This window comes from Urocitellus parryii, chromosome 5 (genome assembly GCF_045843805.1).
Source record: "Urocitellus parryii isolate mUroPar1 chromosome 5, mUroPar1.hap1, whole genome shotgun sequence".
In the NCBI taxonomy this organism is placed as follows: domain Eukaryota; kingdom Metazoa; phylum Chordata; class Mammalia; order Rodentia; family Sciuridae; genus Urocitellus; species Urocitellus parryii.
The window spans coordinates 187,645,968-187,671,932 of record NC_135535.1 but is presented as its reverse complement, the minus strand read 5'-3'; the positions used below and the strand labels follow the sequence as shown (position 1 = coordinate 187,671,932).

At 38.9% G+C, this 25,965-nt stretch overlaps 1 protein-coding gene across 1 annotated transcript in view; it reads left to right on the top strand.

Annotated features, from left to right (window-relative positions):
- Cfap43 (cilia and flagella associated protein 43) overlaps positions 1 to 25,965 on the top strand; it is an 87,558-nt gene that overhangs the window by 5,138 nt on the left and 56,455 nt on the right. The window contains exons 3-10 of the mRNA XM_026401120.2: positions 362 to 458; positions 8,534 to 8,701; positions 10,792 to 10,942; positions 15,612 to 15,771; positions 18,845 to 18,847; positions 19,125 to 19,189; positions 21,204 to 21,335; positions 24,929 to 25,045. Coding sequence (XP_026256905.1) covers positions 362 to 458; positions 8,534 to 8,701; positions 10,792 to 10,942; positions 15,612 to 15,771; positions 18,845 to 18,847; positions 19,125 to 19,189; positions 21,204 to 21,335; positions 24,929 to 25,045 — 893 coding nt within the window. The remainder of the gene's footprint in view (positions 1 to 361; positions 459 to 8,533; positions 8,702 to 10,791; positions 10,943 to 15,611; positions 15,772 to 18,844; positions 18,848 to 19,124; positions 19,190 to 21,203; positions 21,336 to 24,928; positions 25,046 to 25,965) is intronic.

Here is a 25,965-nt window from a genome sequence, read left to right as displayed (position 1 = left end):
TAGAATTATTACTACCCCTCAAGGTAAAATTTGAATAACTGCTATTGATGGGATACTTCATGGCTCTTGGGTTATTTCAAATCATGCTGGGACATTTATGGTGCAGTATCCTCCATTCTGCACCAAAGTGTAGAGACAGTGACTGCTGGTCTTAATTCATTCTAATATCTTTTAAAAATGAATCTTAACTCTACTCCTAGCTTTCTGTTCATAGTCTTAGAAGTCAGCCAGGGGATCTCTTACTCCAGTTGTTTAAATGCTTTAGAATGATGTAAAGATCACTAGAAAAGAGAAACAGCTATAAGACCATAGTTAATCCCAACATGCCAAACAAATCCTTGTAATGGATTTTATATTTTAGGCAACATTCTTCTGGACTACACTTTACTTACCTTCAGTTACTGTGGCACCTACTTGGCTAGTTACTCCTCTCTTCCAGAATTTGAACTGGCCCTCTGGTAAGTTTCAGCATCCTGAAGAATTCCTTTCACTGGATTACATTTGAATCTTCTCTTGGATTTTATCAAAGGAAATATACATTAGAATCTGAAATAAGGAAAAATGGAATAAATAAAAATCCTGATTGTAAGGTCTAATATAATTGTTACATTTAAGCATAAAATTAGGCAGAGCAAAAACTATAAAATAATTTAATGATTGATTTTCTCTTTTTATTAAGATGCTGCGATATTTCCTTTGTCAGGTAAAGAATACATTATATATTATATGTATGTATAAGTATATTCTTATAAATATGTATAATTATACACCTTTTCTTAACATATGATACTGCTGAGTTGTTAGCATGTTTTCAATGAACGCTGAATTTGAGATGGTCTCTGCATTAGACCTGCATTTGAAGTAATTGTGGAGACATTAGAACAATTATTTGCTGACAGTAGAATGATATCCTGCCACCTTTATAACAGTTGCCTGTGGATTAGACACACCTTGATCCACGCTGGCTCATCTCCCATGGCCAACTTCACAGCTGCATACACTCTTCTATCATGACATAAATCCATGCAGGGGGGGAGTTTGTTTTATTAAGGGAAAGTACAAAATGTTCTAGAAATGACTGAGGACACTGGTACTTACCAGCATTTCTTGTACAAAAATGTAAGAATCTAGATTCAGAGAGACATATGTATTTAGTTTATATAGAGTTTTACAGAACAGTTGAGATATAATTAACATATAACAAACTGCTCATATATAAAGCATACAATTTAAGTATCAAATTACATACACACCTATGAAGCTGTCACCATAATCAAGATAATAAATGTATCCATCACCCCGCAAAATTTCCCTGCACTGCTTGAGATCCTCCTTATTGCAATATATACACTTATCCCTGTCTCTGTCCTGTCTCTACCCCATTTCCAAGAAATTACTGATGTGTTTCTATCATTGTAGATTATTTGCTTATTCTAGAATCTCACAGAGTTAGATAGTGTATATTCTATTTTGTCTGCCGCCTTTCATGCAGCATAGTTGCTTTGAAATTCACCCCTGTTGCTGTGTATCCAAGGTTGTTCCTTTCTAGTGTGTGGTATGGGGATACCATAATTTGTTTATCTTTGTATTTGCTTGCTAAGGCTTTTGTCATAAAGTACTGCAAATTGAGTGACTTTACCAACAGAAATGTGTTATCTTACAATTTAGGACAGAAAGCACGTGGGGAGAGAAGACAAGGGCATAGGTTCTGATGGCTCCAAAAGCAGAAGACTACACTTACCTTTCATACATGCAACCTGTGAATGCTAAAAATAGCACTGACCAGGAATGAACAGGTCATTTAAAACAACAGACTTGGGCCTGAATCCTGGCCCCATAAATAGCTAGCTGTGTGATTTTGGAGAAGCTGAGCTTCAATTTCTCCTCTACTAAATATTTTCCAAGAATTCACTCAGTATAAGCACAATATCTATCAAGGTATTTAAGTCAGAGAATAAGAAGTCATCATCTTTAGGCTAATTCTGGACTGGAATATATTTTTGGGAGCCACAGAATATTTTATAAATTGGAAACTTTTAGAGAATAAATTATCTGGCTTCTCTTGAACACAGGCAACTCTGGACCTATGGTCCCACAAGGCAGTAGTCTCATATGTGTTATTGTGTGTGGTTGCTCACTCTTCTAGAAGGTTACAGTGGCTTCTACAATCCCAAATGGGGGCCATAAACTGCCCATAAGGCAAGGATAGCTCTCCTCTTGTTTTTTTAATTAAAGTTTTATTGGAACATAGCCATACTTAATTGCTTATATATTGTCTATGTCTGCTTTTGTTCTATAATACCAGAGTTGTGTTCTTATAGGAATCATATATGGACCACAAAACTTGGAAATATTTACTGTCTGGTTCTTTATAGAGTTTGCTACCCCCTGACTTAGAAGTGTATATTCAAGACATTTCATTCCTTTGCACTAGTTTCCTGGCGCCTATGGGCAGCTGCATTTGCTCACTGGAATCCAGTAAATGTTTATCCCCTGATTTCTGCTGGGTATATAATGTCTCTTTTCTTAGGCATCTTATAACATAGTTTGGGGAAGCCTGAGACTTCTGTAATGGGTGAAGCATTTTTGATAGACAAGGTGGGACAGAGACTTAAGGGCAGTCTCTCTCCCACACTCCCGTTCCCCTTTAATTTTTGCATATCTCAATATTCATGAAAATGTCTATTTAGGAGTCAGTGTTGGAGGAGAGAAACAAGAGGGCAGGGGTGAGGAGAGCAGAGGAGGACAGAGCAGCTGCTGAAGGGAGACCCGAGATGACTCTGTTGTGAGGAGATTCTTCTTGAGGCCAGGCACTAGCACAGATGCCCTAGGGCCCCATGAATGAAAGTAGGCAGAGCTGGGAGATGGACTTTCCTTTAGATTTCTGCTCTGGCACCACAGGTTCTGGAAGCTCTGGGAGCAGCCTTGTGGCACCTTAGGTTGTTGCATAGAATATGTGAGTGGGATTTAATCCTATGATGGGGGACCAAGAGCCTGAGGCTTCACCAAGAGGTTTTGCTGGGGCAAGAGGGAGCTGTAAGATGAACAGGGAGGAGGTGACAGCAGCTCCCCAAAATAAATACATTACATTTTATTGGAACATGACCAGGCTTTGCCCTTTATCTGACACTCCTTGGAATGGAACTTTGTTATCATAGTATCCTGATTGATAGCCCCATGTAATAAAGGCAGGCGTGACTTTATAAATTAAACTTGGGAACAGATATATGATGTTGCAATTGAACCCTGATTCAACCCCTGGAAGGAACTATGTCCAAGGAGAATTTCACCTTTACATTCTAATGTTTAAAGAGAACACAGTGGATTCATGTATTATTTCTATAATAAAAAATGAGAATTTGAAAAAATACATTTCAAAGTAAGAAAAGAATGACCTCATGCTATAGTCACAGGCTGGGGATGTCTGGGATATCTGGGATCCATCAGCAAAGGGCATTAGGCAAACCCACTGCTATGCTCATCACCAGTTTCATCAGAGAATGAGATTTCAAATGGATCAACCCATTTAATCCCCACAAAAATCCATGGGACATCCACACTGGTTAGTCCTCACTTTAAAGAAAGCAAGCTTCAGAGAGGTTAGACATTAAAACAGAATTTTCAAACAGCTGGTGAGCATGCAGAGAAGTTTTATATTTTTCCCTAATAATGGAACCAGCAGGAAGACAAAAGAGGCTGTTCTTGTCACAGTCCCTTTAGGTTGGATGGCTTATAAACAACAGACATTTATTTCTCCCAATTTTAGAGAATGGAAAGCCTGAGATCAACACACTGGCAGCTTTTGTGTCTGGTGAGAGCCTGATTCCTGATTTGTAGATGGCGCCTTCTCCCTGTGTCCTCTCATGGTGGAAGGAATGAGCTAACTTTCTGTAATCTCTTTTATAAGGGTAACAATTGCTGGGCACACTAGCTCAGGCCTCTAATCCCAGTGGCTCAGGAGGCTAAGGCAGGAGGATGGAGAGTTCAAAGACATTCTCAGCAACTTGGTGAGGCCCTAAGCAACTTGGTGAGACCCTGTCTCAAAAAAGAAAAAGGGTTGGGAATGTGTGTTAAGTGCCCCTGGGTTCAATCCCCAGTACAAACAAAAAGAAGGTGGGGTAACAATCCCCTTCATGAAGGCTCTGTCTTTATGACCTAACTCTTCCCCCAAACCATCCCCTATCCACCCCCAACCAGAGTTAGCAAAAAGAATGACTCAAGACAATTTCTAGGTTGCATGCAAGAATGGTTAACTTTCCAGAGGTCTCTATAACTGTAGCAACTTTAAACTGAATTAATCTATCAGGCAATATAGTCGCAGCATTATATCTGTTCCAGAGTTAAACTCTAACTTATAAAATCATACCTGCCTTTATCACATGGGGGCTGTCAATCAGGATACTATGTCAATAAAGTTCCATTCCTAGGAGTGTCAGACAATGGTGAAAGCAAGGCACAAAGTCTGTTTTATGCTCCTGTTACGTTGTAAAATACTTTCTGGCATAATATGAGAAACTGAACCAATGCAATCTTTTCTTTCTCCAGTTTGAATTTTTTATGAGCCACTAGCTTAAATTTAAACAGCTGATGAATTGCTGAGTGGGGTTAAAACCTGGAGGGGTCTGAACATTTTCATAGCTCCCCATGGGAGCATGGAGAAGGGGCCTCTCATCTGAGGATGAATGGGTGGTCAGGGAAGACTTCCTAGGGAAGGGAGATGATGTTCAGGTCAATACCTGTCTTAGTTTGCTAGACTCATCATAGCAAAGTACCACAAAAAAGAACAGAAATCCATTGTCTCAAGTTGAAAGACCAAAATTCCTAGATCAGAGTGTTGATTCCCTCTGAGGGCTGTGAGAGAACCTGTTCCATGCCTCTCACCAACTTCTGCTGTTTTTGGCCATCTTTGGCGTCACCCAGATCTCCTCTTCTCACATGGCATTCTCTCTCTCTCTCTCTCTCTCTCTCTCTCTCTCTCTCTCTCTCTCTCTGTGTGTGTGTGTGTGTGTGTGTGCATCTGTTTCTTAATGTCCCCTTTTTATAAAGACACCAGTCATTGTATTAGGGCCTACACTAATGGCCTCAGTTTAGCTGGATTAACTCTGTAAAGACCCTGTTTCTAAATAAGATCACATTCTGAGGATACTGGGATCAGAACAGCAGCATATGAATGGGGGGTACAATTCAACTTAAAGCAACACCTAAACGTTGAGTAGGAATCAACCTTAAATGGTGGGAAGGAAGAGGATTTCAAGCAGAAGGTTCTAATTAAGAGGGCATAATAAGGGAAATGAGATTAGACATGAAAGAGGCAAGTCTGGAGGGGTGGTCTGCAGCCAGCTCAGGAGCAGCCTTATAAATAGGTGATCATAGTTGGTCATGCAAACAGGACACTTTTGAGACTGAAAGGGTATGTTATCAATAATTAATATAGAGAACAGACACAAACTGGGTTTATCCTGGGCATTCTGGGAAAGGGACTCACCTTACATATAAGCCATGCCAATGGGCACATCCTTTATCCTTAAGGCAATGGGAAGCTGTTATGAGGTTTTAAGCAGGGATGCAACATAAGCATATCTGCATTTAAGAAGACTGATTCCAGCCATATTTTGGAAGGTATATTGCAGGCAACAAAGCATAAACATCAGTTTGGAGGCCTGCTGGTCCAGGGCAGAGATGAACATGGCGTGAGTGAGGAAGGGACAGTGGGGATGTTTGAGGGGTGTTTAGGAGTAGCATAAGACCTGGTGACCTACTGAATATTGGGTGTGGTGCTGAGGGGGAGGAATGGGTTGAGGGCTAAACCTAGAATTGTGACTTGGGCAATCTGGAGACATTACTCAGAAAGATATTGAGGGCCTAGGAAGAGACAAGTTGAAACAGGCAGGAGGGGAAGAAGAGTTGAGGGGGCAGGCAGAGTTGAAGGTGCATGAGGTATAAATGGAGATGTCCATTGGGTAGATATCAGTCAAGGTTGGGGCTGATTTGCTGAAACAGAAACACAAATCACCAACCGAAGTTTCTCTCCCATGCAGTTGTCTGGATTCGAGCTGCCCTTGGATAGTATTGGTAGCTCGTCAGTGCTGGTGGCCAATCTCCTACTATCTTATTGCTCTGTCATTCCTAAGGTGTTGCCACCATCTCCAGTCTAAAATGGGGTGCTACCCATGTATTTTGAGAAGCTAGAGAGAAGAGGAAAAGATGAGAGGGAAGGCATAGACTTTCTGTTGCACACACCACTGCCACCTAATCCCATTGGCAGCTTAGCCATAGCCAAAAGGGATGTTGGGAAATATGGTCCTCACTGTGGGCAACCATGTGCCTAGCTAAAATCCAGGGGTTCTGTACTTAGAGGAAGAAATGGCTAACAGATATTGGAGGACACACATGTTTATGCAACCAAATATCCAGGACTAAAGCTTAGCAGGGAAGGTTAGAGATCATTTTGGGTATTGTTGAAGCAAATTGATAATTCAAATGTCACAAGTAGAGTACTAAAGAAAAACTAGAGGAACACCCATTGAAGGGACTAAACAAGGAAGAGGAACCCCTGAGGAGATTCATAAGGAGCAGACATAGAAGGAAGAGGAACACTAGTTGGGAAGGGTCCTAGAATATGCCGCCTCCTGGGTTCTACAGAAAGCATAGCTGAAGCAAAACCCACAAGCCTGTTCTTTGATAGGAATCACAACCCAGGGGGATGGTAGGAAAGGAGGAGAGCAAATATGAGAGAGAATTACTTTGCAGCCATCACTGGGTACCATGTGCAATTGATTACGCTACTGAAAGTGGCCTTCAGAGATGCTTTATGAACTACTATAAATACAGACTGTCCCCAGGCAATGAAAATGACTGAAGAAGGGAAGAAGAGACAAGAATTTATCTGCTGACTCCTGTACCCAGTTGATCAAAGCTTCACAACACAGCATGTTGATTCCCCTGCACTTTCAGTTTTCTTGCAACCTCTTACACCTCGTGCCCAGGTGTGCTGGCTGGGTAACATGAAGCTAATCAAAGCAGAATTGTCCACAGAATTGGAAAATCACTGAGTCAATTTAACAAAACCAGAGAGGTAGTCAAGCACAGTTGAGCCAAAGAGAATATGAAGTGCCCCGTATGAGGAATATGAGAATCCACAAGGTAGCTGCGAGCAATGTCAAATTCTGCAGAGGTAGAGTTGAACAAAAGTGTGCCCGTAGGATTTGGGATGAAGGTAGACATCTGTGTAGACATCTCGAACAGTGTCCAGGGAATGGTGGTGGGGAGAAACAGACATCCTGGGGTATGAGAGAGAGGGGCTAAGGGAGCAAGTTTAGCACAAATCACTTAAGAAGTTAGGCATGGATGCCTGGAATTGAAGGAAGCCTTTTTAAATGATGGTGCAACTGAGCACCTACATGTTGATAGGAAGGAGTGGCTGGGGGCAGGGAGAGGCTGAAGATGCAGGAGAGAAGGAGTCATAGATAAATGAATGTTCTGAAGAATTCAAGACCTGTAGGATTCAGCACAGGTGATGAAATTGGCCTTTGGTAGGAGGCAAGACACATCCTCCATTATAACAGGAGACAAGATATAACCCTAACGGGTGTGGAAATTGACAGCAGGTATTGGTGGGGGGGAATTCTCAGGTAATGATCTGTTTTCTTTGTGGGAATCAAGACCACTTACTAAAACTGAGAAGAAGATAGAAGAGTTAGGGGCTCTAGGAGAGAGAGTATTCAAAATGCTTGCATGGGCAAGAGACCCAACCAGAGAAACAACAGGATTGGAGTTTGTACCAAGGGTCCAGTGGGAGTGGTAATCACAAGTTCATAGTATCACTGACTGGCACAGCCCTGTGACCTTTGTTCCTATGTCCTCAGCTGTCCATGCATTGGTTGTATCCACCCAGGGTTGACAGGCTCTGCCCGGTATCTGAGGCAGAAAGTCAAAGAATCAAGGGAACCAAAGACTGTAGCAAGAGAGTAGATGATATGGTGGTCGTGGAAGACAGTGAGAGCAGGACAGAGCTGATTGACAAATTTAGGAACTACTAGTTCCTGTTTCCTGATGAATCAATTTTAAAATGCTACAGTTTTGATTTTAAAATCTCAGTAAATGATCAATTAACATTGATAAGTATGGTATACCCAAATTCATATGGGGTATTCATTCACAGTGCTTAGAGAATTTGACACCACATATGTTTTTCAGCAAATGTGATGATATATTCCATTTTCTAGATTTGGCTGAGTTAAATGCAAACTGAATAAACAGAATAAAATATGCTTGCTGTAGCATAAGACAGTGTGACATTTTAAAGATACTTATTTTGTTTCTTAAAGGGATTCAGTATAATGATAAGCATACTTACAAATTTTATATCAATGTCATAATATAACACATATATAAGTATGATTATATTTTAGTTATATAAATTATATTATAAATTATGTCCCAATTTATGTATTTTATGTATTAAAATAATTAGATACATATTCTGAAAGCATGATTTAAACTAACTTTTCCTCAAATGTTATTTTCCTCTAAGGAACTGGGAATCCAATGTCATCTTGTGCAAGAAATCCCAGCCTGGTCTGGATGTGAGCCAGCTGTCTTTTAATCCCATGAACTGGCGCCAGCTCTGCTTATCAAGTCCAAGTACAGTGAATGTGTGGACCATCGAAAGAAGTAACCAGGAGCATTATATCAAAGCAAGGTAGGAGGCATTGTTACCACACAACCACCAAGTAGTGGTCTTTGTTTACATACATGTAATGTGGCTGGGTCAACTGGATAAATCAAGTGGCTTTAAACACACATACATACACACATGCACATGCTCATGCATGTACATGCACATGGAGCTTAAGTTATAACATCCTTCAACATATATCATTACCTTAGAGTGGTTATTTGAAGTTCAAAAGATTCTCTTTTTCATTTCCCAATGAGTTTCTTTTTAAGTATTGAGTCCTTTGAGAGCTTTTTCCAACATGGTTTAATTTAGCAAAATTTGATTTGTACCTCCTATTTTGAAATACTATGATTGTACACAAAGGACATTCATGATGCTCTAGTAAAACATCAAAAGTAAGAAACTGTTAGAGGAAATATACAGATTACAATCTACATTCAGCCATATTACCCACAAAGAAGTGGTTACATATACTGGAGTCACTATATGTTTAAAAGAAATGGATCAGGGCTGGGGTTGTGGCTCAGTGATAGAACACTTGCCTAGCATGCATGAGGCACTGGGTTCAATCCTCAGCACCATATTTTTAAAAAAGTAAATAAAGTTTAAAAATAGGTCAAAGAAAAATTCTGGAACAAATTGTTGACAATGACAATAGTTGATGATAATGGATGCCTCTGTCATAAAAAAAAAAAAAGTCAAAGACTCAAAGTGCCACTGAACTGACCACTTCCATCCTACTCTAAGAAGTCAAAAAAAACCAAGAGATGTTTAACAGATGTAACCTTAAAATTGCAATTTTTAAAAATTTGCCTTAAGTGATGAGTACATCTACCCCCTCACATCCCCCTGCAGAAGTTTTCAAGCTGGAGAGCTCTAAGCAAGGCCCTTCTTTCTGCTCCCTACTCTGCATGTCCTAAGCCAAATCTACCTCTAGGCAGAGTCGACACACTGCTTCTCTTAACAAAGTAGGTGACGTCTCTATCAGAACCTTGTCAGGGCAGTCACTAATTTATCACACCTCTGTCTCTCTTTGCTTCCCTGGAATACACTACTCTAGTTGTGAATGTTAACTTGTATGATTTTTTGATAAGCAGATAAAGTGGGGATTGTCCTGACTCAGGTAGCAAGTGGGATTCAAAAACACTTAAAGCCTTACATTTAAGTACTAGGTAATTTATTTCTCAAAATAATTTTTCATTTATAACATATAATCAAGAAAAATTTAAATTTAGTGTATGAGGCCACAAATTCTCCAAACCCACTTTTATAACCATACTATGGATTAAAAGCTGATATATGATAAATTTAAAAATTAATTCTTAATATGAGAGGTTGCAACGGTAGCTGAATGCAGACTACACATGTTTATTTTAGCCCACAGTGTTTTTTATTTGTATTAGTTGCTAATGTTACATTTGAGACATTTCTCATACACATTCAGGTTATGATATTGTCTTAAAAGTTCAGAATAAAATTTCACACAGGTCAACAATCCTCTTGGCTGGAACTAAGTGATACCTGCCACCTTTACAAGGAATATTTTCCTATTGGTTATAGTCCCTCCCCTGCCAAGTCACACACTCACCTGCCTGATCCGTTAGCATTAAAATTTACAATTCTTGCTTTAGATTATTAGCTTTGGAGCATTTTGATAATCCCTAGTTTCATAATTTATAACTGGGCATAATTTGTCCTTTATGACATATTATTTATTTTAAGATATACCATTTGGCTTTTATCTTTTTGTGTGTTTTTAGGTATAAAAACTTCTGACTTCTGGCAGTCCACTTCCTCTCTGGCTTTTCCCTCTTCTCTCTTACTTTGCCTGTTCATCACACTCTCTCTTGGCTCTCTCATGTGCTGTCAATGAAAATGATGCCAACATCTGCATCTCCTGACCCTGGATCTACTTGCCAACTTCCACCCAGCATCTCTACCTGGTTGCCTTCCCTGATCCTCATTAGTATGTCCCAAACCAAAACCACACCTGGGCTCCCTGCTCTGCCACCACCCTCCCAATCATCCAGACTAGACACTGATGAACAGTGGTTGCATCAAAGATTAGTTTCTGTTAATATGATAGTTCTGATGTTTCTTTTTTTGTACAGGTCGGTAAAACTGCCTCTAGAAGATGGCACATTTGTTAATGAAACAGATGTGCTTTTCCCCCACTCACTGCCCAAGGATCTCATCTACGGACCTGTGCTGCCACTGTCAGCCATTGCTGGGCTAGTAGGTGAAGAGGCAGAAACTTTCCGGGTAATGACCTTGTTTGCCCAACAGTTGAATGGCTCAGTGGATTGTCTAACTGTGGCATGAGGCATGTAGGATAGCTGGGATCCTCCTGGGTTCTAATACAGATTAGCCACAGAGAGTGCTAGAGACAAAGAATGGAGTTTCTAATCTGGATGACTGGGAGGGTGGTGGCAGAGCAGGGAGCCCAGGTATGGTTTTGGTTTGGGACATACTAATGAGGATCAGGGAAGGCAACCAGGTAGAGATGCTGGGTGGAAGTTGGCAAGTTGTTCCAGGGTCAGGAGATGCAGATGGTGGCATCATTTTCATTGACAGCACATGAAAGAGCCAAGAGGGAGTATGATGAACAGGCAAAGTAAGAGGAAGAGGAAAAAGCCAGAGAGGAGGTGGACTGCCAGAAGTCAGGAGGAGAAAGAGGAGTCTGAGAAGGCCTGATCCCAGAAGTAAAAGCAAATCCAGGAGAGAGGAACATAGAAAATAGTGGAGAAAACTTTCCAAAGGGAGAGTTTGTCAAAGGCTGCACACTGGTTCATTCATTCACTGGTTCATTAGTGACAATGCTGTTGTAAGCAATGAGGATCACATGGTGACCAGCCAGGCATAATTCTCAGATGGTTGATGTCCTTGTCAGGAGAGACAGCATTAACAACTCAAGAGCAAAGACAGACATAAAATCATTGCAAAATGTGATGATTGTGGTAACAGGATAAGTGGGGATGGGGTGGCAAGAAAGGGATTCCCATATGCTGGTTGAGAAATGCCTTTGGGAAGATTTTTACACCAAGACTTGAAGTGTTACAAGCAGAGTTAGTGTATTGGGTAGATGGAACTGCATGTGCAATGTCCCTGGGGGAGAAGAGGATTTGGCATGTTTGAGGAACTGACAAAAGACCTGTATGATGAGAGCATCAATGAGGACAAAGTGATAAATGAGATGTGTGGTGATGCTCAAGAGGGAGACAGGGCACAGTCAAAAGTGGTGCAAGACCTTTGGGGTGCAGGTAAGGAGCTTCACTCTTGGGATCCTTTGTGTTATACTGATGCTTGTTTTAAACTGTAAGCGGAGTATAAAAGTGGTGGAAGTTTCCAAATGTTTTTGACCACTGCAGAAAATTGAGCTCTAAATATTAAAAATAGCTCAGTGTGAGAATTGTAAAATCTCTCTGACAAGTAAGAAAAAAGAATCATACCCTTTGGTTTCCTCAAATGAATGACAACGATTGGTTTTTTAAAATTAGATCAATTAGAAAATTGATCCAAGATATAATGACAAATTCCTTTGTTTTGATTGTCTTCACCTTGGAAATATCACCACACTCAGCCACAGGAGGGCAGCAAAGCAAAAATAAATAGAGGAACCTATGGTTATAGGTTGTGTTTAGTATTTGGTGCCTAGTACCGGCAAATTCCAACTATCTCAAATGTTTTCTTTTTTCCTACAGTGAATTTCTACAGGAGCTCTCATCTTTCACATTTTGCACCAATATGATAAATCCTACATTAACATTTAAAATCCAGGCAATTGTTCTTATTAGTGGAAAATGCTATGAAACACCTCCTTTAATTATTTTATGTGGAATTACTATTGCTAAAAATGCTCATAATAAATAGACATATTTATTTCCTAGGATTTCTGCACCCAGTGCATTTTAAACTTCTTCTGAAAGCAACAAGTTAAAGTTATAGTTTGACATCTCTTAGTCATACAGAGAATACCTTGCATTTGAGTTAGGAATTAATTTTCCCAGTAGTTTAGTTTTTTATTTTATAGTTAAGTAAGTGAGGAAAATGGCTAAAACATTAATGGTTGTGCAGCAAGCAAAAAGCATGACTAAAATAGATCTCAAGTGTCTTGATTTCATTCCTTCCTTTGAACGTCATTTCTTGTGACCTGAGTGCTAGTCACAGAGAAATTAATAATGACTTAATATATATAACAATCTTAAAACTTACAAGCTGTGGACTTTTACAATATTACAAAAATTAAATAATCCCATTATCTTTCTAGTCGTTAATGCTAGAAGTACACATTATAGGCCTTGAAATAGTCCCGAGTCACATTACATAACTTATTTAGGGCATTAAAAACATATCCCATTGTAGTGTGGGGAAATCTGAGGCAGAAAATTGATCCAAGATATAATGAATTTAATGTCAAGGATCCAGTTTCCTTTTTCCATCTACCCACCCCCACCCCAAGGATTTTTTTCTTTTTTCAGAAGTTGATAAATATAAATCTTTTTCTTATAACTTAAGTATTAAAACATATTTTGGAAAAATACATTTTCTTTTTTTTTTTTTTTTTTTAGTTGTAGATGAACACAATATCTTTATTATGTTTATGTGGTGCTGAGAATCGAACCCAGGGCCTCACACATGCGAGGCAAGCTCTATACCACTGAGCTACAGCCCCAGTCCTGGAAAAATACATTTTCTAAAGCAGCATTAAGTTGGACTCCAACTTTTTATATTTAGTCTTCAAGTGATGAAAAAGGAGGTTATGTTATTAATAAATATTTTTAAGCATAATTGGTAGCTTTCCTTTTAAAACTTTCATAACTTTCAGAATTGAAAATTATTACATCTGCTCACATAATCCATATAATATCACATTTACTTTAAGTGACAACAAATAGACTTATTAATGGAAAAGTAGTAAGACAAGTTCAGATTTATCTTAAGAAAGTAAATCCACATATAATACTAGTTTAATATACAAAGATTAGACAATTTCCATTTTAATCATCATATTCTGCTTCATATGACAGATTCATTGGCTTTGGGAGAACCAGATTGGTGGTGGGTGTTTTGTTGTTGTTTTAAATTTTTTTTTATTCTTTTAAATATTATTAAATTAAAATGGAAGTATACAGGGCTGGGATTGTCGCTCAGTGGCCGAGGGCTTGCCTCACACATAGGAGCCACTGTGTTTGATCTTCAACCCACATAAAAATAAATAAATAAGTAAATGTATTGTGTTCATCTACAACTAAAAAATATTTTTGAAAAATGGAAGTATACACCTCAGGTGTTCAACTCTTGGGGTCCTCCGTGTTACCCTCTGTGTTATTCAATTACTCAGTGTTTTAGTCAGCTTTTTGGCTGCTTGTTTTAAAGATTTTAAGCCACTGCCTTGCCAAATAAGTTCTGTTTTAAGGTTTATAATCTAAGGTTAGATGTCATCCAACCAATTTAAAAATACTTTAAATAATGGTGACTCAGTGAATGACTATTTTCCCCTGTGAGTCAAATCTCAGTCAGATACCACAGAAAAGTCATTGATTGGCAGCAGTTGAATTCTTTTGGATGGCTTTTTTTTTTTTAATTCATTGGGGACCACATGATTACTTCAGCATTTATCTTCCAACTATCCAAGGCTAAGAGGCCATTAATAGTCCAATCATATCATTAAAGTCACTATCTTTTTTTAAAAATTGCCATGATGAGTCTTGCCATGTCTGGCTGCTGCCTTAGACATATTTCAAGGCATCTCGAATGATGATTTCTCTTGAACCCCAACCTCGCACTCACCAAGAAGAATCCATTGCTTTCAGTGACACTTCTTAAACACCTCTTTACCATAACCTACCATGTCTTCTCATTCTGCTATTGTCAACACTGCTTGTTCCATCAACAGGTGATTTTCCTCAGGACCTGGCACGATGCCTGATGTATAACCAGTACCCAGTAAATATTTATTGAAATATCAATCTTGCTACAAATTTGTACCCCTCAGGAATCTTTTAGAAATAGTGACTTTGACAGAGCCACACTTGCCACTACCTTGTGAGGAGCATAATACTAAAGTGTTATCACCCAAGACAGGGATCAACAAACTCAGGCTTCTTTTTACATCCCAAGCTTAAGAATGGTTTTTGCATTTTTCCCATATTTTTATTGGTGCATTATAGTTGTACATTTTGATCTGTTTTACATGTTGGTTTGATTTTTGCATTTTTTAAAGATCAAGAGAAATAAAAAGAAGATACAGACACATACCTATGTGGTCTACAAAGCCTAAAGTATTCACTGCTTACCAGTAAACATTTGGTTAGAACTTTGGTCCACTTTATTTTCAGTCCCCAAAGTAAGCTTTTCTTCTAGGTATAACCCATAGATTTTGTGTATTTCCCTTTCCAGGAAATTAAATCACACAGGATGTCTCATGAACTAAATTTGAAAGGCCCTAGGTTCTTGTGTCCACTAAGAATGGCCACAGAATCAGAACAAGCTCCTCACATTCTCCATGAACTGCAAGGCTGTTCCAAAGCAGCCTCTTACATTAACCACCTCCTGTAGAACAAGGAGAGGGGACTGCAGATGAAAGTCTTTCCCCCATGGTGATTTTAGCTAGATAATGGCTTTCTTAGATCCAAGACCAAAAAAGTCCACAAAGAAACATTTTAGAAGATATTCCTCAAAACTTCCATGAGAATCCCTGAGAATGGCAGAGCTCTGAATGTGTCAGCAGGAACAACTCTTTTTTTCTTAGTGAATTAAAAATGGAGAGAGGAAGAAGTTCGCTTAGCTCTTGGAATATGGTGAGACCAATTAAATTTATTATATGAGTGTAGTCATTGGTTTCTTTTTGGCAATTGTTTCGATGGGTATTTCTCTGACTCTTAGCCATTACTGCTGTCCTTAACATGAGGTTTTTATTCTTTCCCTGAAGCCAAAAGACGATTTATATCCTTTGCTTCACCCCACTATGCATTGCTGGACTCCATCAAGTGACCTGTATGTTGGCTGCGAAGAGGGTCATCTTTTAATGATTAATGGAGAAACCTTAAAGGTGACCGTGCTCCAAAAGATAGAAGACATGACACAATCAGGTGAGAAACTGCTTTGCCAAGGAGTCCAGCTCTGGCTTTAGCTTCGCGTGCACTTGAAGATGGGTGCTTTCCCCGTTTCTCCTTTCTCAGACACATCTTTGATTCCTCCTTCTCTTTTGTCCTTTAATTATTTCAATGTCCTGCAGACACTCCTCACAGCCAGCTACTGTCTATATGAAGGGTTGCTATGCACTTGGCATTCTGCTTCCTATTTGTATGTGTGTTTCATGTACCTCACAAATAACATAAGCAGATGCTTTATGACCATACATAGATGAGGTTAAGAAATGTGCTCAAATTCATATATATCATGATGCTAATGTCTGAATCCAGGCAAGAAGACTTCAGTCTAAATTCTTAGCTGCCGACCTGCATCCTTTCCCATGTACATGCCCCTTCTGCTTAGACAGCTGATCATGCCTTTTCCTGTCCCCAACTCTTTTCAACCCATTCTGCATGGTGATCATCTCCTTTCTTTCCAACTTCTTCATAAATATTACCTTTTGTTGCCTGGTTAGAATATCAAAGAGAAACTTGGTATTCTCCCTTGGGTCCTTGGATATCCTTTCCTAGTCTCATCAGCTAAGGCCTCAGTTGGAACTGGGTCACAGGAGCCAGCATGTGCCCATTGAGGGCTGGGTGTAGACCCAGGGAAAAGTTCCCCAGGCCTGGCTAAGGTAGTCTCTGTTTCTATGGTTTTTATCATCTCACACTTTGATTTATGGAGCAAACTCAGGACTAACTTCACAGACTTTATCTGTCTGACCCCAACCAGGCAGCCCATTCCTGCCCAACTGCCCTTTATGGGAACCATCTTCAGCACACGTCAAAGGCTGTGCCGCCTCGATTTCAAGCTCTCCTTATTCCAACTCTAGCTGCTCCATTAGTGTTATTCCCCACTCCTCCCCAGCAGGAGTGTTCTCATCTAGCCAGCATTGCCTCCAGCCATTCCAGATATGCCTCCTAGCTCATCCCCCCCGCCACATCTCTCTGAATCTCCCAGTGCCCAGCTCACATACCATCCCTCCAGCACATGCTCCCCCATCCCAGTGGACTTCACAGGTCCAGCCTTCCCCCCCGCCCTTCCCTTTACTTCATCTGCACCCTCCAGCCTTGTTCTGTTCTCTACTCCAGCACCTGAAGTACCACCCCAGCAGCTGTTGAAAGAGAAAGCCCCTTCCTGCTTTGTCTTTCCAGCATCAGCATTTCCCTCCTGAACCTTTTTTAAATTTTCTCATCTTTTTTGTGCTCTTTCCAAATTCTGTTGGCTGGCTTTTGTCGTTACCTTGGTCTGGGGTGCCCCTCTCTTCTTTGTCTACTGGGTGAAACTTTCCTTCAGTGTGGCACCTTCCCTAGCCTCACACCAACCTTCAGGCACAATGAGGTGCCCTTGTCTGGGATTTCCTGGCCACAATCTTTTGTTGGAGCTTCGTCCTGTGCTATTACTATGGCCCACGTGCATGTCTATCTTTCCCATTAGTCATCAACTCTCTGAGGTCATTGAGAAACTTCATTCTTTGACTCCAAAACGGGATCCCAAGTATTGCCACAGAGTAAATTGGCACCTATATGCATTTTTAAAATAATTACAAAACAATGCTTCTCATTTCCAAACTTCTATCCCACTTTCAATGTATTTTGCACAATTTAGGATTTCATAGTAAATAGTCTTATATTGTTCATTATTTTCTTCCTGCATATTATTTCTTATAATTTTCATGCTTTATTGCAAGTAATGTTGAATACATGTTTATTGAGCTTCTATGATGTGGCAGACACTAAGCAAGTTACCTTAAAGGTTATAGAGATGACAAAGGGTCTCGTGATTTCCACCCTCAAGCGATATAGGTTTTATTGAAGATGATAAGAGCAGTGATCTCATTAAGAGCAAACTTCACAAGTGCCATGGGATCCACATAAGGAAAAGCATCCAAGCTAAGTCATGCTGAATGTTGCATTTGAACTGGCTCTTGAAGGCAGTGTTCACAGAGGGAGATGTGGCTAGATGGAATTTTTGGCCTTGTTATCTCCATGGATACAAAAACATGGGAAGGTTGAAAAATATTAAATGCCCAGTTTGGTGCATTGAGTATTATAAAAGAATAGTGCAGAACGAGGGGGCATCATGCCACAATTCACCTTTATTGTTCACTCAAGGCATTTATATATATATATATATATATATAGTTAATAACAGTAGGAAGACATCAAAAACCCTAGAATAGGGCCAGGTGTGGTGGTATATGCCTGTAATCCCAGCAGCTCAGGAGGCTGAGGCAGGAGGATCTCACGTTCAAAGTCAGCCTCAGCAACTGCAAGGTGCTAAGCAACTCGGTGAGACCCTGTATCTAAATAAAATACAAAATAGGGCTGGGGATATGGCTCAGTGGTCAAGTGCCCCTTAGTTCAATCCTTGGTACCCACCCCCCAGGGGAAAAAAAACTAGAATGGGGATGGACCTCAGTTGAAATTGTTCTTGTGAAGATTAATTTAGTCAATAGTTCTGGAAAGGAGGATCCTAGATGTGGGTGGCCATAAGCAGCAAGCACTCAGACCAGGCCAAGACTCATAAGAACCTGGACTCCAGTGGCAGCTGAATTGGAAAGCCAGGACTCCAGTGCGGTGAGCAGTCTGAAGGAAAGAAAGGGCAGTGTGCTGCTCAGCCTCTAGCAAAATGGCAGACCACAGTAAGCAATAAGCAAATAACTGAATGGATGCCAACTTGAACCTTTGATTTTGTAGTTCCAGGTTGTCTATCTAAAAAGATAATGTGTTTTGTTTTTCCTAAAAAGATAATATTTTATTTGTAACAAGGACAATATTTTATTAGTAACAAATGTTCTTATGGAACATTTTTTCCTTTCTTTTTATCCACTGTGCTTTATTTATTGACAAATAAATTTACATACTCTAAAATTCACAAATCTTAAGTCTACATCTCCATCAATAATGTAGTTTTGGCTTATTTGGGTTTTTCCCCTCAACCTTTTCAACCTGAAAGTGCTTTCCTAAGAAATAAAATATATTTACTATATAATTCTATAATATTGATTACATAGATCTGAGGATGGAGACAGTCAAAACACCTTGCTGGATTTAATTAGTGATCATTGCTGAGCAGCTTTTGTTAATTTTTTTTTCTAAGAAAGAGGGAGAGAGAGAGAATTTTAATATTTATTTTTTAGTATTTGGCAGACACAACATCTTAGTTTGTATGTGGTGCTGAGGATCGAACACGGGCCGCACGCATGCTAGGTGAGCATGCTACCTCTTGAGCCACATCCCCAGCCCCTTTTGTTAATTATTTACATTGCATTGTTAACTGTGTGTCCTCTACTTTACCTTTCTTTTAGAACCTCATCATATCAGCCCAGTCAGCCTGGTGTATCAGAAAGATGGAGTGTTTGCTTCTGGAATTGTAATGTATCTTACTTTTCAATATCAATTGCTTTCAAGAAAAAAAAATTCCCTTTGCTACCATTTACTATTAGGAGCCATATTTAGGGATGTCAAGTTCTGCCACATTATTAATTAGTATTTTTCCCCTTTTGGATGCTATTAACAATTTTTATTATGAAGAATTTTAGTTAGATCCACAAGGTGAAAGAACAGTGTAATGCAGTATTATATACCTATCTTACTCCAAAAAGCAAAATCAGTTAAAGAGTCCACTGCCTTTCCCCCAGGACAAAAACACATAGTCTATAACCCAATTCTGTGCTCCTTTCTGCAATAATGTGTTAGGGTGTCAAATATGAATCTGGAACATTTTCTCTAAGTTTTGGCTTAGACCTTGGGCATGACCTCTTGCTTGCATATCGTCATGGTTGAGGTTAGGGTTAGGATCAATATTCTCCCCTGCCTGGAATTCACTTTGTACCAGGCACCACACTGAGTGCTTCATTTGTATTTTCTAATTGGTCCACACAACAACCTTATCAGGTATAGACTGTTGACATCTTCCTCAGTCACATGAAGGAAGCAAGACTCACAGAGAAAGTAACTCACCAGAAAATACGTGAAGGACCTTGGCTTGAACCCAGGGATATCAGACTCCACAGTCTATCTTCTCATTCACTAAACATACAGCCTGAGGCTGGAGGATCATAAGCTGGAGGCCAGCTTGGGCAATTTAGTGAGTTCTTGTCTCAAAGTAAAATAAAAGGGCTGGGGTTGTAGCTCAGTGGTAGAGCACTTGGCTGGCATGTGTGAGGCCATGGGTGTAATCCCCAGTACTACAAGGAGCAACCCCTGCAAAAGCCACAAAAATTCAAGCAAAACAAAACAAAGTAACAAACAAAAAACCAAGCACAGCCCCAGTAACAGCCATATCGTGTGCCTTCATGCTATTGTAATCAACGCTAAGGTTTTAATTGACCTATACTAAAATCTCAGGTCTACTTGTAGCTGCCCCCAGTCCATCACATCTCCAGGACCCTGAGGGCATCTGGGCAATGACATCATGGTGACAGGTGCAGATCCACCTGCAAGAAGCAATCTGGAGCCCAAGCAACTAAGCTCAGCTTGTAACCCACCCCCACAACTTGACAAGTGGACTACCCACTCCTCTTCCCTATATTTAGTCTGCATTTGTGCCCTTTGTGACTTTTGTCCTTTTCAAGGCCATCCTCTGTGTTTATTTTAACTTACTTTACAGAAACAACAGCAGCTTTTGCTCTGGTGAGGGATGCAGAATAGTGATGAACTTGAAGATTGCATCTGGCATTTCTCCCCCAATACCTAAGGCTCAAGCATCCCATGTCCAGCCATCTCGAAAACACCTGCTCTTGGTTATACCAGGGTTGAAATGCAGGATACTTTTTCCCAAAGCCTCCTCAGTGTTATAAAAATAACTCAAATTGTTTTTAAGGGTAGTGAAATTAACTCAAACCTATTTATAGCCAACCAGCCAACCAACTCAATTTTACTGGATGGCTGCCATTGTCTAGCACTGTGTGAGGAACTGGAGAAGAGGATGTGAAGGAAATAAAAGGCACCCCCACCCCATCCTTGGGTCATTTAGGAAACACACATAATAATTATTAAGAAATTTACTTAGGGCTGGTGTCCTTTGAAATAAGGAGATTGCTGCACACAAGCCAACAAACTGCCTCGTTTGTCCCACCTCCTTTACAGTGAAGAACGTGGTGAGAGATAAATGCTAGACAAGCAATAAAGGAGTGATCAGCAAAATTTTAGGGAACTGAAAAGTGTGTCATAACAGAGATAAAATTGAAGAATGATCAAGGAACCTGGTTAAAAGTTGCCTGAATAAATCTGAAAGAACAGTGTGTTCTAGAAAGTGTAAACACAGATGACCACCCCAAACAAACAGTTGTTGGTAATCCACAGACTTTGCCTGATGAAGAAATTGTACTATGCATTGAGCAAGACTGACTTTCTGATTTTATCTCATTGTGTTTGGTCTGTAGGAAGGCTCTGTGTACTCCTTCATTATTAAAGATTCAAGTTATAAAGTGGAGACTTTTCTTGAGACTGAAGGGCCTGTAGAACATATGCTGTTTTCTCCCAGTTACAAAATGTTGCTGATTCAAACAGACAAGGTATGTTAGATGGTAATTTCTTGATATGCAATTTTCAGATAATATTATTGTCATCATTGCATGACAGGAATAAAAGACAGAGTGTGCCACATAGTGATTTTCTACTACTCAGGAATCTTACAGTTACAAATGAAAAACTACCCAATTTAAAAGGCCCAAATGAAAAAGAAATGCTCACTTTTTTCTTCTTTTTTTTTAATTTGTTCTTTTTAAGTATGCATGGCAGTAAAGTGTATTTTGACATATTAGACATACATGAAGTATAACTTATTCTAATTAGGATCCCATTCTTGAAGTTGTACATGATGTGGAGTTTCAGTGATTGTATATTCATATATAAACATAGGAAAGTTCTGTCCAGTTCATTCTACTGTCTTTTTCCTTTTCCCATCCCTCTCCCTTCCTTTCATTCCCCTTTGTCTAATCCAATGAACTTCTATTCTTCCCTCTCCCCCACTTTATTGTGTGTTAGCATTCAGATATATCAGAGAGAACATTCGGCCTTTGTTTTAGGGGATTGGCTTATTTCACTTAGCATAATAGTCTCCAGTTCCACCCATTTACCAGCAAATGCCATAATTTTATTTTTCTTTATGGCTGAGTAATATTCCATTATATATATATATATATATATATATATTCACACACACACACACCACACACACACACACACACACACACACACACACACACACCAGATTTTCTTTATTGATTCATCTGTTGAAGCTTGGTTCCATAGTTTAGCTATTGTGAATTGAGCTGCTTTAAACATTGATGTGTCACTGGAGTATGCTGATTTTAAGTCCTTTGAGTATAAACTGAGGAGTGGGATAACTGGGTCAATTTGTGGTTCCATTCTAAGTAGAAATGTTCATTTTCATTCATGTAACTGAAAGAACAAAGAGTGGATCTGAATCCAGGGGCTCCCATTGGGCCTTATTTCCTGAATCTCTTAACTGCTTCCCCTCTGCAATTTCCATTGCTATGCAGACTCTCCCCTTGTGGCACTGAGCGCCTCCTGCAGCTCTCATTTGTACTTCTGTCCTCATGATGACTTTGGTAGAATGTTACCAGCTGGGGAAAAAATGCCCTGGAACATAGATTCAGGTAGACAAGTCTTGTCTACCCCTGGATCAGTCACTATTATCAGGGGGAGTCTAAGCTCTGATTGGCCAGACCTCATGTCTAGCCCTGGGCGCTAGGTAAAGTCAACCCATCCATATATGGTTTGACATTGGGGATATAGGTTGTTCTCTAAAGAAAACGAGATCTCTAAAAGAAGAAGGGAGCTGAATCAATGCAGAGTAAAAACTCATGACTGAGTTATACTGTCAGGAAGACTCCTAATTTAATAGAATGACCCTCAAAGGTCAGGATTGGCATCCACTTATATTGCTAGGCAACAATTTTAGGTAGATTACAAATAAAGTTTAATAAACTTAAATTTGAATATGGAAAGACTTCAGTTTCTGGTGATTACCAGAAGTCAAAACAGCTATTTTAATAAATAAATGATAAACTTACAACATCTATGGAGGAGAAAAAACTATTTTTAAAATTATCATAACAGAAGAGAAAAAGACCCAAATAAAGGTTCAAAAAAAGAAAAATATGCTAACAAAGCAAAAATTAAATGAACAAAAGTAACAGAAGTTTGTATATGGTTAAAAAGGGAATTTATAAACTGGAAGGTAAATCAGAAATTCTTTAGAATGTACCCCAGAGAAACAAATACAGAAGGTAGAATAAGAGACACAAATAATACAGTGAAAAGATCTATTTGATTGGCATCCAGACAGGGGCAATACTTAGAAAGACACTGACTTGAAAATTTCCAGAACTGATTAGAGATGAATTTACAGATTAAAGAGGACCAGCAAAGCCCAAGCAAGATCCATAAAACAATATTCACATTTAGACTTCCCCAAGTGAAATTCTTGAAAAACAAGACAAAGAAAAATTTTTTAATTAGTCTAAGAGAAAAGACAGATTACTTCAAAGGAATTTCAATTTGACTAATAACTGATTTCTCTATGGTAATAATGTAAGTAAGAAATAATGGAATATCTTCAATGTGGCGCAGGGGTCAGCAATTATAGCCTGGGTATATTAATATTAGACAAAATAGTCTTGTTTTTTTTTTGTTGTCGTAGCTGGAGATTGAACCCAGGGCCTTGTACATGCACTCTACCAATGCCTGGAATCCTTACCCAAGATAAATGGCTTTATTTATTTATCTATTTATTTATTTATTCAAATTTTTTATTAGTTATTGACAGACTTTTTAATTAATTTATTTATTTATATGTGGTGCTGAGAATCGAACCCAGTGCCTCACACATGCTAGGCAAGTGCTCTACCACTGAGCCACAACCCCAGCCCAAAAATGGCTTTATTTTGAAATAATAAAAAAATTAAGTTCACCAGGAATATATAAACATTTGAAATACTGAGGCTGGCCTTTGAAATTGTGATCCTCCTGCCTCAGCCTCCTGAGCCACTAAGATTACAAGCTTGCACCACCATGCCCAGCTTGGCTTAAATCTTTACTCCCTTATTTTGTCTTGTAGTATCCTCCTTCTCTGCTTTCTTCTTCTTTTTCTCTTCTTACAATTGTCTTTATTTAACTTTAAAGATTTGGGGGGATATATGATTTATTGTCTGAGTCTCCCAGTAAAACATAAGTGCCAGGAGGGCAGGGAATTTCTATCTATTTTGTTCTCTTACAGAGCCCCAGCATCCATTCAGTATTTGTTGACAGAATGAATGAGAGGTAAAATTAGCAAATACCTGCCAAATTTTGAACTATGCAGAGTTGTATTTTTTAATTAAATAAGAATATTTTGTGTTTAGAGGCTGGAATGTGGCTCAGCAGTATAATGCTCGCCTAGCACATGTGAGGCCCTGGGTTTGATCCTCAGCACCACATTAAAATAAAGGTATTGTGTCCAATTACAACTAAAAAAATAAAAATTAAAAATTAAAAAATTGTGTTTCATTCAAGTAAACTTGAACCAGTTGAAACCAAGTTACTTATTGCTGACTAAGTGACCACATTATATCATAGCTGCTTGACAGAGATGCATACATTACAGATAGATTTTTCTAGTTTTGAGAAGTGAATCTGAGAGCTGAGAATGACAAACAAGTCATAAAGTAACCGCCTCAGCCACATTTTGAGGATTTTTACAAAGGCTTGAATTTTAAATCCATGCCTCCCCTCCCATTGTTTTTAACATGTGCCAGGATTTAGTTCATCTTAAAAACTTTTCTGTTTTTCCATGTTTTCCAACTTCTCTACATAAATACATATTATTTTTAAAATCAGAGAAAGTATTTTGTTATGTTTTATAAATTAAAAAAAAAACAAATGCGTGGAATCAGGGAAGTCCTATTTATTATTTTAATTAGTGAAAATGTATCAATCAATCAATAAACAAATCAAGCATCTAGAGTTTAAGTTTTTTAAGATCAATTCTGTGATTTTCCATCACCTATTCCTACAAGGTGCTTTGTTCACAGTAGGCATTAAATAAATATTTGTTGAACTACATACGCAATGTTGTAAGATGTTTCCTTCTTTCTTTTATCAGGGATCTGTTTATATCTACACTTTTGATGAGAAGCCAACCTTAGAAAAAATCCTAGATGCTTGTGATGGGAAATTCCAAGCAATTGACTTTATCTCACCTGGAACCAAATACTTCATGGTAAGGAATATCTTAATATGGCACAATAGGATTTAAAGATATGATGTTTCTGGCGCTAAGGTTGTGGCTCAGCGGTAGAGCGCTCGCCTAGCGCATGTGAAGCCCTGGCTTAGTTCCTCAGCACCACATAAAAATAAATAAATAAAAAGCAAAGATATTGTGTACAACTAAAAGAAATAAATATGTAAAAAAAGATGTGATGTTTCTAGATTAAATTCCTATCCATATCGAATTAGGTAACTTTGGAAATTTATGTACAAATAAGAGTCAGAGGGTATTTTTGAGTACTTGTAGAAAAGCCAAACACTTTCATCATCAAATCTTTTCTGCTCAGGCAGAATGATGTCATCCTATTGTGATTCCATAATATTATCTTAGAAGCCATCCTTTTAATATTCACCACCCAAGTCTGCAAGCAAGGATTTCAACACATTCATGCTAATGACTTGTCAGCACCCAGTAAACTGTTAGTATTTATCTCCTTCCAGAGTGACAAAGCAGCACCACCCAAGAATGAAGATTAAATATATGTCATTCACACATCATAAATTCAGCCTATTTAGGGGAGAAAAGAAAACTGGTGCATTTAGAAACTGAGTATTTCTGGGCTAGGAATATACTTCAGTGGTTGGACACTTGGCTAGCATGTATGAGGCCCTGGGTTCAATCTCCAGGACCAGCAGGGGGGAAAAAAAAAAGAAAGAAAGAAAAGGAAGAAGGAAAGAAAGAGAAGGGAGGGGGGAAACTATGTACTTCTTTCCCAATGTCTATTGTTTATCCTTATTGATCTCAAGAAACATTTCAGTTTTCATATGATTTATCAATGTTCTAAAAAATAAAACCATACAAGCCATGCAAGGCAGCAAAAACCAAGAGAAAAACTTGGAAAAAGCCAGAGGGGGGAAAAGGCAACTTACCCA